The sequence below is a fragment of the Chiloscyllium plagiosum genome, chromosome 22 (genome assembly GCF_004010195.1).
Source record: "Chiloscyllium plagiosum isolate BGI_BamShark_2017 chromosome 22, ASM401019v2, whole genome shotgun sequence".
Classification (NCBI taxonomy): Eukaryota; Metazoa; Chordata; class Chondrichthyes; order Orectolobiformes; family Hemiscylliidae; genus Chiloscyllium; species Chiloscyllium plagiosum.
The window spans coordinates 21,005,166-21,019,939 of NC_057731.1; the positions used below are offsets into that span (position 1 = coordinate 21,005,166).

The window sequence follows — 14,774 nt, forward strand, 5'->3', positions numbered from 1 at the left end:
TTAATGTTCCAGGATACAAATGCTGCAGGAAGGATAGAAAGGGAGGCAAGAGAGGAGGGGGACTGGCATCTTTGATAAGAGATAGCCTTACAGCTGTGCTGAGGGAGGATATTCCCAGAAATACACCCAGGGTAGTTATTTGGGTGGAACTGAGAAATAAGAAAGGGATGATCACCTTATTGGGATTGTATTATAGAGCCCCCAATAGTCAGAGGGAAATTGAGAACCAAACTTGTAAGGAGATCTCAGCTATCTGTAAGAATAATAGGGTAGTTATGGTAGGGGATTTTAACTTTCCAAACATCAACTGGGACTGCCATAGTGTTAAAGGTTTAGATGGAGAGGAATTTCTTAAGTGTGTACAAGACAATTTTCTGATTCAGTATGTGGATGTACCTACTAGAGAAGGTGCAAAACTTGACCTACTCTTGGGAAATAAGGCAGGGCAGGTGACGGAGGTAAAAACAATGACTGCAGTTGCTGGAAACCAGATATCTGGATTAGTGGTGCTGGAAGAGCACAGCAGTTCAGGCAGCATCCGAGGAGCAGTAAAATCGACATTTCGGGCAAAAGCCCTTCATCAGGTGACTGAGGTGTCAGTGGGGGAGCACTTTGGGGCCAGCAACCATAATTCTATTTGTTTTAAAATAGTGATGGAAAAGGATAAACTCGATCTAAAAGTTGAAGTTCTAAATTGGAGAAAGGCCAATTTTGACAGTATTAGGCAAGAACTTTCAAAAGCTGATTGAGGGCAGATGTTAGCAGGTGAAGGTACTGCTGGAAAATGGCAAGCCTTCAGAAATGAGATAATGAGAATCCAGATACAGTATATTCAAGTTAGGGTGAAAGAAAAGGCTGGTAGGTATAGGGAATGCTGGAAGACTAGAGAAATTGAGGGTTTGGTTTAGAAGAAGAAAGAAGCATATGTCAGGTACAGACAGGATAGATCGAGTGAATCCTTAGAAGAGTATAAAGAAAGTAGGAGTATACTTAAGAGTATATTCTTGAAGACAGAAGCAGGTGAATTTATTATGGGGAACAAGGAAATGGCAGAAGAGTTGAATAGGTACTTTGGATTTGTCTTCACTGGGGAAGACAAAAGCAATCTCCCAGATGTAATAGGGCTGAAGGACCTAGGGTAACAGATGAACTGAAGGGAATTTATATTAGGCAGGAAATGTTGTTGGATAGACTGCTAGACCTGAAAGCTGCTCAGTCCCCAGGACCTTATGGTCTGCATCCCAGGGTATGTAAGGAGGTGGCTCTAGAAATCGTGAAAGCATTGGTAATAATTTTCCAATGTTGTACAGATTCAGAATCAGTTCCTGCGGATTGGAGGGTGGCTAATATTGTCCTAATCTTCAAGAAAGGAGGGAGAGAGAAAACAGGGAATTATACACCGGTTAGCCTGACGCAGTGGTGGGAAAGATGCTGGAATCAATTATAAAAGATGAAATTACAGCTCATTTGGATCACAGTAACAGGATAGATCAGAGTCAGCATGGATTTATGAAGGGGAAATCGTGCTTGAGTAATCTTCTGGAATTTTTTGAGGATATAACTATGAAGATGGACAAGGGAGAGCCAGTGGATGTAGTGTACTTTGACTTTCAGAAAGCCTTTGATAAGAGATTAATGAGCAAAATTAGGGCACGTTGTATTGGTGGCAAAATTCTGACTTGGATTGAAAATTGACTGGCTGACAGGAAGCAAAGAGTAGTGATAAATGGGTCCCTTTCAGAATAGCAGGTGGTGACCAGTGGGGTACCACAAGATTCGGTGCTGGGACCACAGCTGTTTACAATATACATTAATGATATAGATGAAGGTATTAAAAGTGCTTTCAGCAAATTTGCTGATGACACAAGTTGGGTGGCAGGGTGAAATGTGAGGAGGATGTTATGAGAATACTGGGTGACTTGGACAGGCTAGGTGTGTGGATGGATGCATGGCAGATGCAGTTTAATGTGGATAAATGTGTGATTATCCACTTTGGTGGCAAGAACAGGAAGGTAGATAACTATCTAAATGGAGTCAAGTTAGGTAAAGGGGAAGTACAACGAGATCTAAGTGTTCTTATACATCAGTCAATGAAAGCACACATGCAGGTACAGCAGGCACTGAAGAATGCTAATAGCATGCTGGCCTTCATAACAAGAGGAATTGAGTATAGGAGCAAAGAGGTCCTTCTGCAGATGTACAAGGCCCTAGTGAGACCGCATCTGAAGTACTGTGTGCAGTTTTGATCTCCAAATTTGAGGAAGGACATTCTGACTATTGAGGGAGTGCAGCGTAGGTTCACGAGGTCAATTCCCGGAATGGCAAGACTATCATATGTTGAAAGATTGGAGCAACTGGGCTTGTATAGACTTGAGTTTAGAAAGATGAGAGTGGATCTGATTGAGACGTATAAGAATATTACAGGATTGGACGTCTGGAGGTAGTAAGCATGTTTCTGCTGATTGGTGAGTCCAGAACCAGAGGACACAGTTTAAAAATAAGGGGTAGGCCATTTAGAACACAGTTGAGGAGAAACTTCTTCACCCAGAGAGTGATGGACATATGGAATGCTCTGCCCCAGAAGGCAGTGAAGGCCAAGTAGCTGGATATTTTCAAGAAAGAGATGGATAGAGCTCTTAAAGATAGTGGAATCAAGGTTTCTGGGGATAAGGCAGGAATAGGATACTGATTGAGGATGATCAGCCACGATCATAATGAAAGGTGGTGCTGGCTCGAACGGTCGAATGGCCTACTCCTGCACTTACTGTCTATTGTCTATTGTAATAGCAGGTAATACATTTTTGTCACCACAGGGTCAGTTGAGTAGCTTCCTTTTAGCAGCCTACTCTCACCAGCTGTAACAGAAGATTTGGGTCATTGTAATAGAAAGGGTTACGAAGCAGCATGACAAGTAAATGAACACTAAACTGAGGAATGCTGGTGGTTCAGAGAAGGGAATGACAAGAGAAGTTAATTTCATACACAGTAGTGAAGAAGAAATCAGTCAACTACAATAAACGGAAACTTGTCCCAGTCTAGAGTTATTATGCAGACTGTTACTAATGGACCATTTTGGCTAACCATTTTTGACTCTGAAATGTCAAGTTTTGCTTTTGTCACATTAACTGAAATGAAAAAAATGAACCAATGAATAGAATTTGAATTTCACACGAACCAAGTTCCACTGGCAGCCTTCGGATAAGGTTCCCTTCAAGAAGCAATGTTTTAAGGCACCTGTAAAAGACAACATAAATATGAAGTGAACTGATTAAAACAAACTATACTTGTATATATTTCCTTTACCATAATAAAATGGTCCTCATACCTCATAATGTTGAAAATAGATGGTGGTGTTGGGTGGGTGGTGTTGGGGAACAGAGGTGAGAGCGGTGTTGGGGGCGTGGGGGTGGGGGTGGTTAATAGAAAACTCCCGAGCCCCAGAGGAAAGGCATTGAATCGATTAATCGAATAATCAATTATTTGAATGAAATAGTGCACGCCCACCTTGTTTGGATAATCGAGGTTCCCATATTTGGATACGATGCTGATGTTTGCACAGAAAGGAATGCTTGGGGCGGGGCCTGGATTGAAAGAAACCAAAGGGGTGGAAGTAATGGTGAGCTAAAGGGCAGTGACAGGTAACATATTGTAATTGAGAATAATTGGACTGGCAATATGAGAACAGGCTTTGAAGCTCCAAAGATAGTATTATGATTCTGTACTGTCAGGTTCAGCGTGAACAAACAGTTAGGGAAATCATGGGGTAGATGCAGAGTTCAGAAAGGAGGCAAAAAATGATTGTTTCAGTCTTGCTGATGCGGAGTTAGAGAAAATTCTGGCTTTACACATCAGAAAGCACAGTGGCTGTGGAGTTGAGATCAGCAGCAAGGATGCAAATTATATGTTGTTAACATAAAATGGTAGCTAAACTCTACACATGTATTTTGCGATGATAGTGCTGGAGGACAAAGTAAAGATAAGGAAATGTGGTGGTATGGCACTTGGAGCACTCCTCTGAAGTTAGTACCATGGATCGGATTACAGCAGAGGGTTACTGCAGTGTTTATGACAAAGATGGCCTTGATCTTGTGGACAAGGTAAAAATGTAGACCATTAGTTTACTCTGAGAGTAAAGCCAACTCTGACCTCAATATCTGTATTTAACAGATTGGATGTGTATTCAAAAGTGAACAATGAAGGTAGGAAGGTATTGCAGCTAACCTAAGAATTATTTAGCTAAAGGTGTCCCTGTGACCTCTGCCTGCAGGTGTCCTGCAGTTAGAAATGGTTTTCTTGTTCACTGTCTTCTTTCATTCAGGAATTCACTAACTCTGGTCATTTCCTTTCTAAGGCCTTAATCAGCCATCATTTGCAGAAGGAAAAATTAAGAGCATGCAGTAATCCCTAACTCTGAAAGGATGTGGTTAGGCCACTGTTGGAATATTGCATGCAATTCTGGTCTCCTTCCTATCGGAAGGCTATGGTGAAACTTGAAAGGGTTCAGAAAAGATGTCCAAAGATGTTGCCAGGGTTGGAGGATTTAAGCTATAGGGAGAAGTTAAATAGGCTGGGGCTGTTTTCCCTGGAGCATCGGAGGCTGAGGGGTGACCTTATAGAGGCTTATAAAATCATGAGGGGCATAGATAGGATAAATAGACAAAGTCTTTTCCTTGGGGTGGGGGAGTCCAGAAGTAGAGGGTATAGGTTTAGGGTGAGAGGGGAAAGATATAAAAGGGACCTAAGGGGCAACTTTTTAACACAGACAGTAGTGCGAGTATGGAATGAGCTGCCAGAGGAAGTGGTGGAGGCTGGTACAATTGCAACATTTAAAAGGCATCTGGATGGGTATATGAATAGGAAGGGTTCAGATAGATATGGGCCAAGTGCTGGCAAATGGGACTAGATTAGGTTGGGATATCTGGTCGGCATAGACGAGTTGGACCAAAGGGTCTGTTTCTGTGCTATACATCGCTATGACTCCTTGTCTCTAACCCTGTTTAGCTCCTTCCGGGGTACCCCTCTGGATTTGTCAGGGCATCTGATGTATGTCTTCAGAATCTCTATATTGAATGAAAATCCTGACTGTTCAATTATCATATCTGCTATACAAACCTGGATTGATATGATGGGTTATTACTGCAGAGGGCAGCCTTTATCTGCAAGTCAGCCATCCAGACAGATGATTGCTTTTCATCTAATAGTCCCAAAGTGTAATATCGGTGCCAACCCGTTGATTGACAAAGGTTAATGTGACTGATGAAGTGCTTCTCAACAAATATCAGCTGTACATGATCTTTTCTCTTAAATATTTGTTTTGGGATACAGGCAATGCTGACAAGGTAGGGTCAGTTGGCCATTTCTCAGAGTCACATGAAGGAGGAGAAAAAGAATGTACCAGGAGCAATGCTGTACCTATTATCAAGAACTAAATGGCAGAAACAGGCAAAACCAAACTAAACATAATCAGCAAACTTGTAAATAATTTCTGGGCCTGACTCAACTTCTTAACAGCCACTGAGCAATTGGTAGTGGTGTTGATTTTAAGCAGCAGCCCAGAGTTAAAGTAAAGTAGTGATAGCTTTTGAAGCCCTACTTCAATAAAACGCTTCATGGGATGATGACTCTCATAACAAGTGATAGGGGATGGCTACGCCACATCACCATCAAAATGAAAATGGAAAGTGGTGTTTTTGCCATCCAGGAATCAACAAAATAATCCCAGAAATGATTCCCCTTTGCCAGCTGTTTCAAGAAATTTTCAGAAAACTGGTTGGAATATTGAGGAAAGTTTAGATAAAAAAAAAGGAGAGCAAGCAGAAGCTTGTGGCTTAAAGTGAGGCACTTTGATAGGTTTGCTGGCAGGTGTTCATGTCATTCATCCACAAAGCAAAATAATCTTCAAATTTCAGATTTTGCAAACTTAGTTGGCGGAGTTCAATCAACCATACAGATGAACTAATCTGTTTTTCAGATGAGGCATGAAACCGAAAACCCTTTCAGGAGTAGGAAGGGTTGAAAGGATTATAGGTTAAGTGCTGGCATCTGGGACTAGATTAATTTAGGATATCTTGCCAGCATGGACGAATTGGACCGATAGGTCTGTTTCCGTGCTGTACATCTGTATGACATAAAATATCCCACCTATTTCCCTGTGTTGTCATGCCCCAGCCAATGTCTCTCAGGCAACATCACAAAAACAACTGATCTGATCTTTATTACACTGCTGTTTGTGGGGGTTTACTGTTATCAACCAAGCTACTGCATTCCCGACATTACAACAGCCACAGCAGTTTAAAGGCTGCAAAAGGTTTTGAAATGCATGGTGATCATGAAAGAACTTTATATAATTACGTCTTTCTTTTTGGACTTTGCAGTCATTACCATATTGTAAGCAGGCCACTCATCCAATGCTGTGGTTATTGGACTTCCTCTGCTTTCAGTGACACATGCCCTCTTCATGATTAACATCCTTTGATCTCTTGCAAAGCATCTTGGAATGCGTGATGTTCCTCCTTTTATATAAAAATACAAATGTTCTGACTGTAAGCAGATTTTTATTTATGGGAATTGAACTCTGCTTTATGTGCAACGCTTTAGTTGAAGCCTCCAATTGCCCTGCAATTATGTCAATTAAGTCTTTTGCACAATGCAACTGTATGACAAACAGGTAATTGGGAGCTAATTAGTGGGTGTAGTGAACGGCTGATTGATTGATTACCACTGAGTTCGCATATGTTCAGATTTACTGGTCCTGTGGTGTAAACTGAAGCAGTGCTCAATGAAATTCAGCCAGGAGGAAACAACCACAAAATTTATTAGGTTGTACAAAACACAATTAAAAGTAGTAAATATGAATGTTTATGTGGTAAAAATCAAAGTAATTTTACCTTTAAAACAATATAGTATTGGAGGTATTAAAAGTTAAATTTGCAGGGCATTAATTCACTTTTGGGGCGGCACGGTGGCTCAGTGGTTAGCACTGCTGCCTCACAGCTCCAGGGACCTGGGTTCGATTTCCAGCCTCAGGCGTGTGGAGTTTGCACATTCTCCCCGTGTCTGCCTGGGTTTCCTCCGGGTGCTCCGGTTTCCTCCCACAATCTAAAGATGTGCAAGTTAAGTGAATTGGCCATGCTAAATTGCCCATGGTGTTCAGGGATGTGTAGGTTAGGTGCATTAGTCAGGGAGAATGTAGAGTAATGAGGTGGGAGGATGGGATGCTCTTCAGAGGATTGGTGTAGATTTGTTGGGCCAGGTGGCCTGTTTCCACATTGTAGGGATTCTATGAAAGTTGGAGCAGTCAAGATGTACCAAGATTGAAACATTCTTGGTGAACCACTTCATACAAAACAATCAATTTATTATATGCACTATTTGTGCAATCAAATAAGATTGTTGTCACATCAATTAATTTCATAGCTACAGAATTTTTTGTAATATGCTAATCAAGCATGAAGCAACGATTCTTGCCCTGAAAGAAGACTGTTCACAAAGATCCTGTGATCTCTGTGACACAGAACTCCTCTTTCCCAACGTCAATTTGAATCTGGCACAAGTTAAAAGGATGAGTTGACATTCAACTGCAGTGATGTCAGCTAGCTGGATAAGCAATCAAATTGAAGCATTCTCACGGACAGCAAACCAGAAAGTAAAATGCCCTGAATTTATCACATTTAAATATTTAACTTAAAGACAGAAATTTTAAAAAATGAACCATAGACTTGGAATTTTAAAAGAAATAAACTTTAGAAAGTGAAATTGAATAACATTCACAAATCTGTTCCTTCTAAGGCCTCAGCTGATTGGAGATATTTGGGTCCCTAGCAGAAGGAAGGTGGTGTGGTAGGAGACAAATGGACAATCCTGTGGTAACAGTCCTTGGGCCTCCCTGTTGCACTTCCTCATTGTTGGTGTGCAATGGTACCTCCCTCAACCCTTGTAGGGATGAGGTACCTGGAGGGAGGTCAAGATTCCTTGACACCTTCTGGAGAGCAAACATATGAATGCATTCATGGCTCACATGATGGACAGCAATGTCAAAGTACATGTACAACAGGTACTAAGTATTCCTGCCACAGCAACCGCCATGGATTCAGACAAGTGCTTACATGCCAAAGCTATGGCATCAGGTAGAACCTGGGAAGACTCTTTCCCAGTTGTATACCATTTTGACACCACTTTCCATGCATCAGTCCTGCCAGTGGTTCAGGACATATTCAGGGATAGTGATGGTAGTGTCACTGTGTGTAAGATATAATTCTATGAGTATGACTTATGACAACTGAGGCTAGAAAAGAGCACTGTTGTCCAATACTCCAAAAGTCATAGCCTAAAATATAATATATTTCAGATACTAAAATAATCAATTAAATACTTTATCAGTTGTGGGTTTGAAATAAAAAAAATAGCCAGTTTTCTAAAGAAACAAAATTGTTATCAAAACAAGATTTTGCAATGAAGATGTACACACCCAGTCAGGAATATCAAAGTATGAATGTTTATCCCTCTAAATATCCTCAAAACACACACACACGCACATACACACATATGCATACATACACAAACACATATATACAAAATACACACAGAGACACAAACATTAACACACACAAGCACATACACAAACATGCACACAAACACACACACATATGCATACACACGTGCACACACATGTACACATACACGACACACACTCACGCGCATGCACACACCAAACACCCACAAACACAAACACACATGCGTGCACACAAACACACACACAAACATGCACATGAACACACACACACACAAACACACACACTCTCTCTCTCTTTCTCTTTCTCTCTTTGTGCAGGTAAAGAGAAAAAGATGAATGTCATTGCAGATTTCTTTTCAGGCTTTCTAAAAATAAAAATGTAAAAGGATAAATTACAGAATGTTTCAAAGTCTGTCACTGATGTTCTGACATGTGTGTCAGTCACATCATTGTGTCCTTGGAGTCTTTCAGACATAGATTATTCAGGATCTCGAATATTGAGCAGTCCTTTCCGTCACTCCCTCAGAAGAACAAACAATTTTCACCCTAATGCAGGATATTTTCAGAAAAAGGAGACATCAACTGGGCAGCCCATTCTCACAGGTCTCATGTCCACCGACTGAAGAGCAATTCCCAAAGCACTTGTCCAACGACAAATTAAATGCCCCCAGCAGGGGTGCACAGCAAAGCAGGTAGTTACCAGCAGTTATGTGACGTCTGGAAATCCCATGTGATGAAGGTTTATGATATACTATTATTATTTGGTAAATGAAATTTAAAGTAGACAGAATCATACACCTTTAAGTTTAGTTTATATTTTTGTATTAATAGTCACAGAAATGTGCAGCATGGAAACAGACCCTTCAGTCCAACTCATCCATGCTGACCAGATATCTCAGCCCTTGAGCCCCGCCCCTCCAACCGCCACCAGGACAGAACCCCACCCTGGATGCTGCCTGACCTGCTGTGCTGTTCCAGCAATAAAGTTTCAACCCAGATATCTCAACCTAATCTAGTCCCACCTGCCAGCACCCGCCCTATATACTTCCAAACCCTTCCTATTTATATACCCATCCAGATGCCTTTTAAATGTTGCAATTGTACCAGCCTCCACCACTTCCTCTGGCAGCTCATTCCATATACATACCACTCTCTGCATGAAAGAGTTCCTTCTTTTATATCTTTCCCCTCTCACCCTAAACCCATGCCCTCTAGTTCTGGTCTCCCCGACCCCAGGGAAAAGACTTTATCTATTTATTTTATCCATGCCCCACATGATTTTATAGATCATCCCTCAGCCTCCGATGCTCCAGGGAAAATAGCCCAGCCTATTCAACCTCTCCCTGTAGCTCAAATCCTCGAACTCTAGCAACATCCTTGTAAATCTTTTCTGAACCCTTTCATATTTCACAACATAGGAAGGAGACCAGAATTGCACACAATATTCCAACAGTGACTTAACCGATGTCCTGTACAGCTGCAACATGACCTCCCAACTCCTGTACTCAGTACTCTGCCCAATAAAGGAAAGCATATCAAATGCCTTCTTCACTATCCCATCTACCTTCAAATCTACTTTCAAGAAGCTATGAACCTGCACTCCAAGGTCTCTCTGTTCAGCAACACTCCCTAGGATCTTACCATTAAGTGTATAAGTCCTGCTAAGATTTGCTTTCCCAAAATACAGCACCTCACATTTATCTAAATTAAACTCCATCTGCCACTCCTCAGCCCATTGGCCCATCTGATCAACATCCCATTGTAATCTGAGGTAACCTTCTTCACTGTCCACTCCATCTCCAATTTTGGTGTCATCTGCAAAATTACTAACAATACCTCTGACGTTCACATCCAAATCATTTATATAAATGACGAAAAGTAATGGACTCAGCACTGATCCTTGTGGCACTCCAATGGGAATGTTTGAAACATTCTTCAAAAAAAGAGTTTGTAACAAAAATGGAAATGGCTGGAGAAACTCAGCATGTCTGGCAGCATCTGTGGGAAGAAAGCAGAGTTAGCATTTCAAATCTGATGACTCTTCATCAGAACATTCAGTAGCTAGGAAAAAGTGGTGTTTATGTTGAAGCCAAAGTTTGGCAGAGAAAGGGGGGAAGAGGAGAGGTGAGCAGATTCACTGTTCACAATGTGGTCTCCCTACATTAGGGAGACAAAACATAGAGAGGATGACCCTGAGCTTCCAGATGTCTGCCACTTCAACACACTGCTGTGTTCCCATGCCAACATTTGTGTCACAGGCCTGATGTAATGTTCCGCTCAGACTCAAGGCAAGTTCGAAGAACAACATTTTCCACTTGAGGATCCTGCAGTCTCTTTGACTCAACATTGAGTTCAATAAAGTTAGAGTCTAGTTCCATCTTTCCACATTTTTTTTCATCCACCCCACACCCATTCCGGTCATGGCATTCCTGTTGCTTTTACCACAGCTACATTCCTACATACTACTCGGCCTACACAAATAAGAAAGGTTTGCAAAGATATGGGCCAGGAGCAGACAGGTGAGACTAGTTTAGTTTGGGACTATGTTTGGTGTGGACTGGTTGGACCAAAGGGTCTGTTTCCATGCTGTCTGACTCTATGACTATGACTATTATCGCATCATATGGGTTGCATTCAGCACAGTTCATTCACTCCCATCTTTTATATCATTCAATTCAGCTTTTCTTCTCTCCTGGTCTGCTATCCATCATCTCCTTGTTGACCTACTCCGTTCATATCATCCCCTGGGCTCCGTCTCCACCAATCTGTTCACCTCCCCCTTCCCCCACTCCTTCCATTTCTTTTTCAGCATAAGTACCATTTTTTCCTAATTACCAACAGGTTCTGATGAAGACATTAACTCTGCTTTCTTCCTACAGATGCTGCCAGACCCACTGAGTTTCTCCAGCAATTTCTGTTTTTGTTTCAGATCTCCAGCATCTGCAGATGTTTTATTGTACGTAAGAGTTTGAGTGCCTCCCTTAGCGTGACTTCAGTTTTACTTACCTCATTTGAGAAATAAAGAGTTACCTTTCCTCTTGACAAAAACTTTCTGAAATTCTCAGGTATCTTATTCACTTTTCATACTCTCAATATTTTTATGTGATCTCACAACGACAGTCAGAGCTCACAAGATGTTAGAAAGGAAGATTCAGTTGGACTGAAAGGATTAATTGCTCTGTTGTAGCTTCTGGTCAATGTTGGCTGGTCAGTTCAGTTTCATTTCTGAATTTACTTTTTATAGCAGTTTGATGTAAATGAATGGTTGCTAGGTAATTTCATCAGTATTTACAAATCAAATACATTTTTCTGGGTTTGAAGTCATATACACCCAGGGAAGGATTGCAGATTTTCTTCTTTGAAGGACATTAGTGACCCAGATTTATTTTTTACAATAGACAGTGGTTTTATCGTCAGCATTATGGAGACTACATATTAATTCTAGATTTTTAAATTGAATTTAAATGCCACCAACTGGGATTTACATCTGTGTCTGGAGAGAATTACCTTGGGCCTGTGGTTTGCTAGTTTAGTGACTCTACCAGTATACATCGTCTCCCCTAAAACTGCTTGTTCTTTGACGAATCTTATTCTTCTCACCATCAACCAAATAATAGCAATCAAAATAAACCATCACACATCAAAATTAGTTGGTACAAACAAATCTCATGGAAACATAGCAATGAATCATAAACAAACATATCCACATCAATCAAACTGAAACAAAACACAGTGAAGACTACAAATGATAGAACAAATACTGAAGAAGCTTGGGTCCTGCAGCATCTCTGTAGAGAGAACTCAATTCTGGAAATGAGTCATTCCGAATCTGAAACATTAAATCTGCTTTTCTCTCTCCACAGATGCTGCCAGACCTGCTGAACTGCTCCACCATTCTGTGTCTGGTTCGGATAGCCACATTATTTCCTGGCATTTACAAGGAGTCCACCTTTAATGCTGCCCTGCCTAGCATTTTCATATTCGGATTGAAAGTTTTGTGGGGTGTTGCAGGTGTCGTTTTAGCATTTTTTAAAAACTATATTACAGGACCTGTGCCAATTAGCACCATTTCTTTGTTTCCGTGCTCTCTCAGATGTGAGGTTGCCCCCATCCTTCGGACTTGCAGATTCTTCTGATGATGTACCTCCGCCCATGGTCTGCATCAAGGAGCTCCCACCCATAAAGCACCCAGCCACACCACGGATGCCTATCACACCACCCCAAGAGGTTGCTACCATCCGCAGGGCCTGCTCAGTTCTGCTGGCTTGGCCCACAGGATGCTGACTATGACTGAGCATGGTAGACCTCTACCCTTAGCCTGCAGATGCCAACCATGACGGAGCGTGGCAGCAGTCCAGTATTATAGCAATTCAATTAGATTAGGTTACTTAGAGTGTGAAGACAGGCCCTTCGGCCCAACAAGTCCACACCGACCCGCCGAAGCGCAACCCACCCAGACCCATTCCCCTACATTTACCCCTGCCCCTAACACTACGGGCAATTTAGCATGACCAATTCACCTAACCTGCACATTTTTGGACTGAGGGAGGAAACTGGAGCACCCGGAGGAAACCCACGCAGACATGGGGAGAATGTGCAAACTCCACACAGACAGTTGCCTGAGGCGGGAATTGAACCCGGGTCTCTGGCGCTGTGAGGCAGCAGTGCTGACCACTGTGACACCGTGATGCCCACGGCAATGTGAGAAAGCTGTATTCCGCTTGAAATCCCAGCCTAGACAGAACCCATCAGCGGCCCCAGGAGCCATGAACTACACAAGTCTGTTTGCCATCACAAAGGGAGGAGACAGAGAGTGCCAGCGGGCTCAGCCACACCAGCACACCACACACCCCCCTCCACCCAGTCAGTGAGCAAATGCCGTGGCATTAGCCAAGGTGGACCCTTGACACAACATCAGCAGCAAGAGGCTCTGTAGATTCCCAAAAGACAAATTCAGACAGTGGTCACAATATGGCCAGGAATATGCTCAGAGTTCATTGAGGAAAGCACCCCCCCCACCCCCTTTCTCCAACCCCATCCCCAACCACATCCAGTTTTAATCTCCACCAATCTACTACACAAAGCCCTGTAACTAGAATGTTGCATTTTTCTTTTATATTTTTAAATGTATTTTATTTTAACAGTCACTTAACTGAACCAATGTCTGAATTTAGCCGCTACAATATTTCAACTTAAAAGGTACAAGTGTAATATTTGACTTTTTTCTGCTGAGGAGGGCACTATAGTTCATATTTACGATTGATTTCTATGAAATTCAAAGCTTTTCTTAAAGTTATCGTTTTCAGGAATACAACCCTAACTTTAATTGAGGACATGGTGTATTCTCATATTCAAAATTCAATATTTACTCAAATACAACGTTAACAAATTTCAAAAATAAATTATGTGACTTCTCGAGAATGCAAAATTAGGCATGTAAAACTAGTTTCTGATTTTCCATTTATTTTGTTGACCAGTAATGCTGTTCTGAAATTGTATGTTCATCTGTATCAATAATACTTTTGCTTTCATTCCCAGATTAGTTTCTCATTTTCTCAAAATGTGTTTCTGTTTTTCCTACCAAAGTGGGTCACCTCGACCTATCTATGTTAAAGTTCATTTGCCATTTAACTCCCAAGTCTAAAGTTTACAAATGTTTTCTTTCATTACCGTATATACTCGTGTATAAATCGATCTCATGTAAAAGTCAACCCTACTATATGGCATTATAAAACTCTTACAAAAGAAACTGCATGTTCCCATTAACCCACTTAAACGAAATCACATTCATTCACTCATACCGGTAACTCTATTGATTGCTCTTTGTTTACTACATTGTGTCTCTATTCATTCATTCATAACTCTACTTAGCCCAGTTGGTTTACTACAGCACGTTTTGATTCATTCATTCATTCAGACCGGTACTAAATCGATCGGTATTTACTGCATTTTGTTCACTATATATCCAAAAGTTAATATCGTTAAAAAGTTAATATCGTTAAAAAGTTAATCATTTTAATTGTGCCACTATATTGGAATAAAAGTGAGATGTATTAGCTACATGTATCTTTAATTCTTTGACAAATTTGTTAATGTTGCTGAGGTCCATTACACGAGAGTACATGGGTGGAAAACGGAGGAATTTGGTGGGCAAGTTCAAGGCGCTTACACATTTAAAATTTAATAAATGTTTCATTTTTAAGTGTGCCATTATACCAGGCCATGACAGTGTTGAACAGCATGATTTTTCAGGATTTCAATG

The 14,774-nt window shown here is 41.2% G+C and overlaps 1 protein-coding gene across 1 annotated transcript in view; it reads right to left on the reverse strand.

Moving 5' to 3' along the window:
* LOC122561386 (leucine-rich repeat-containing protein 27-like) overlaps positions 1 to 14,774 on the reverse strand; it is a 72,050-nt gene that overhangs the window by 34,565 nt on the left and 22,711 nt on the right. Inside the window, exon 4 of the mRNA XM_043713150.1 lies at positions 3,176 to 3,234. Coding sequence (XP_043569085.1) covers positions 3,176 to 3,234 — 59 coding nt within the window. The remainder of the gene's footprint in view (positions 1 to 3,175; positions 3,235 to 14,774) is intronic.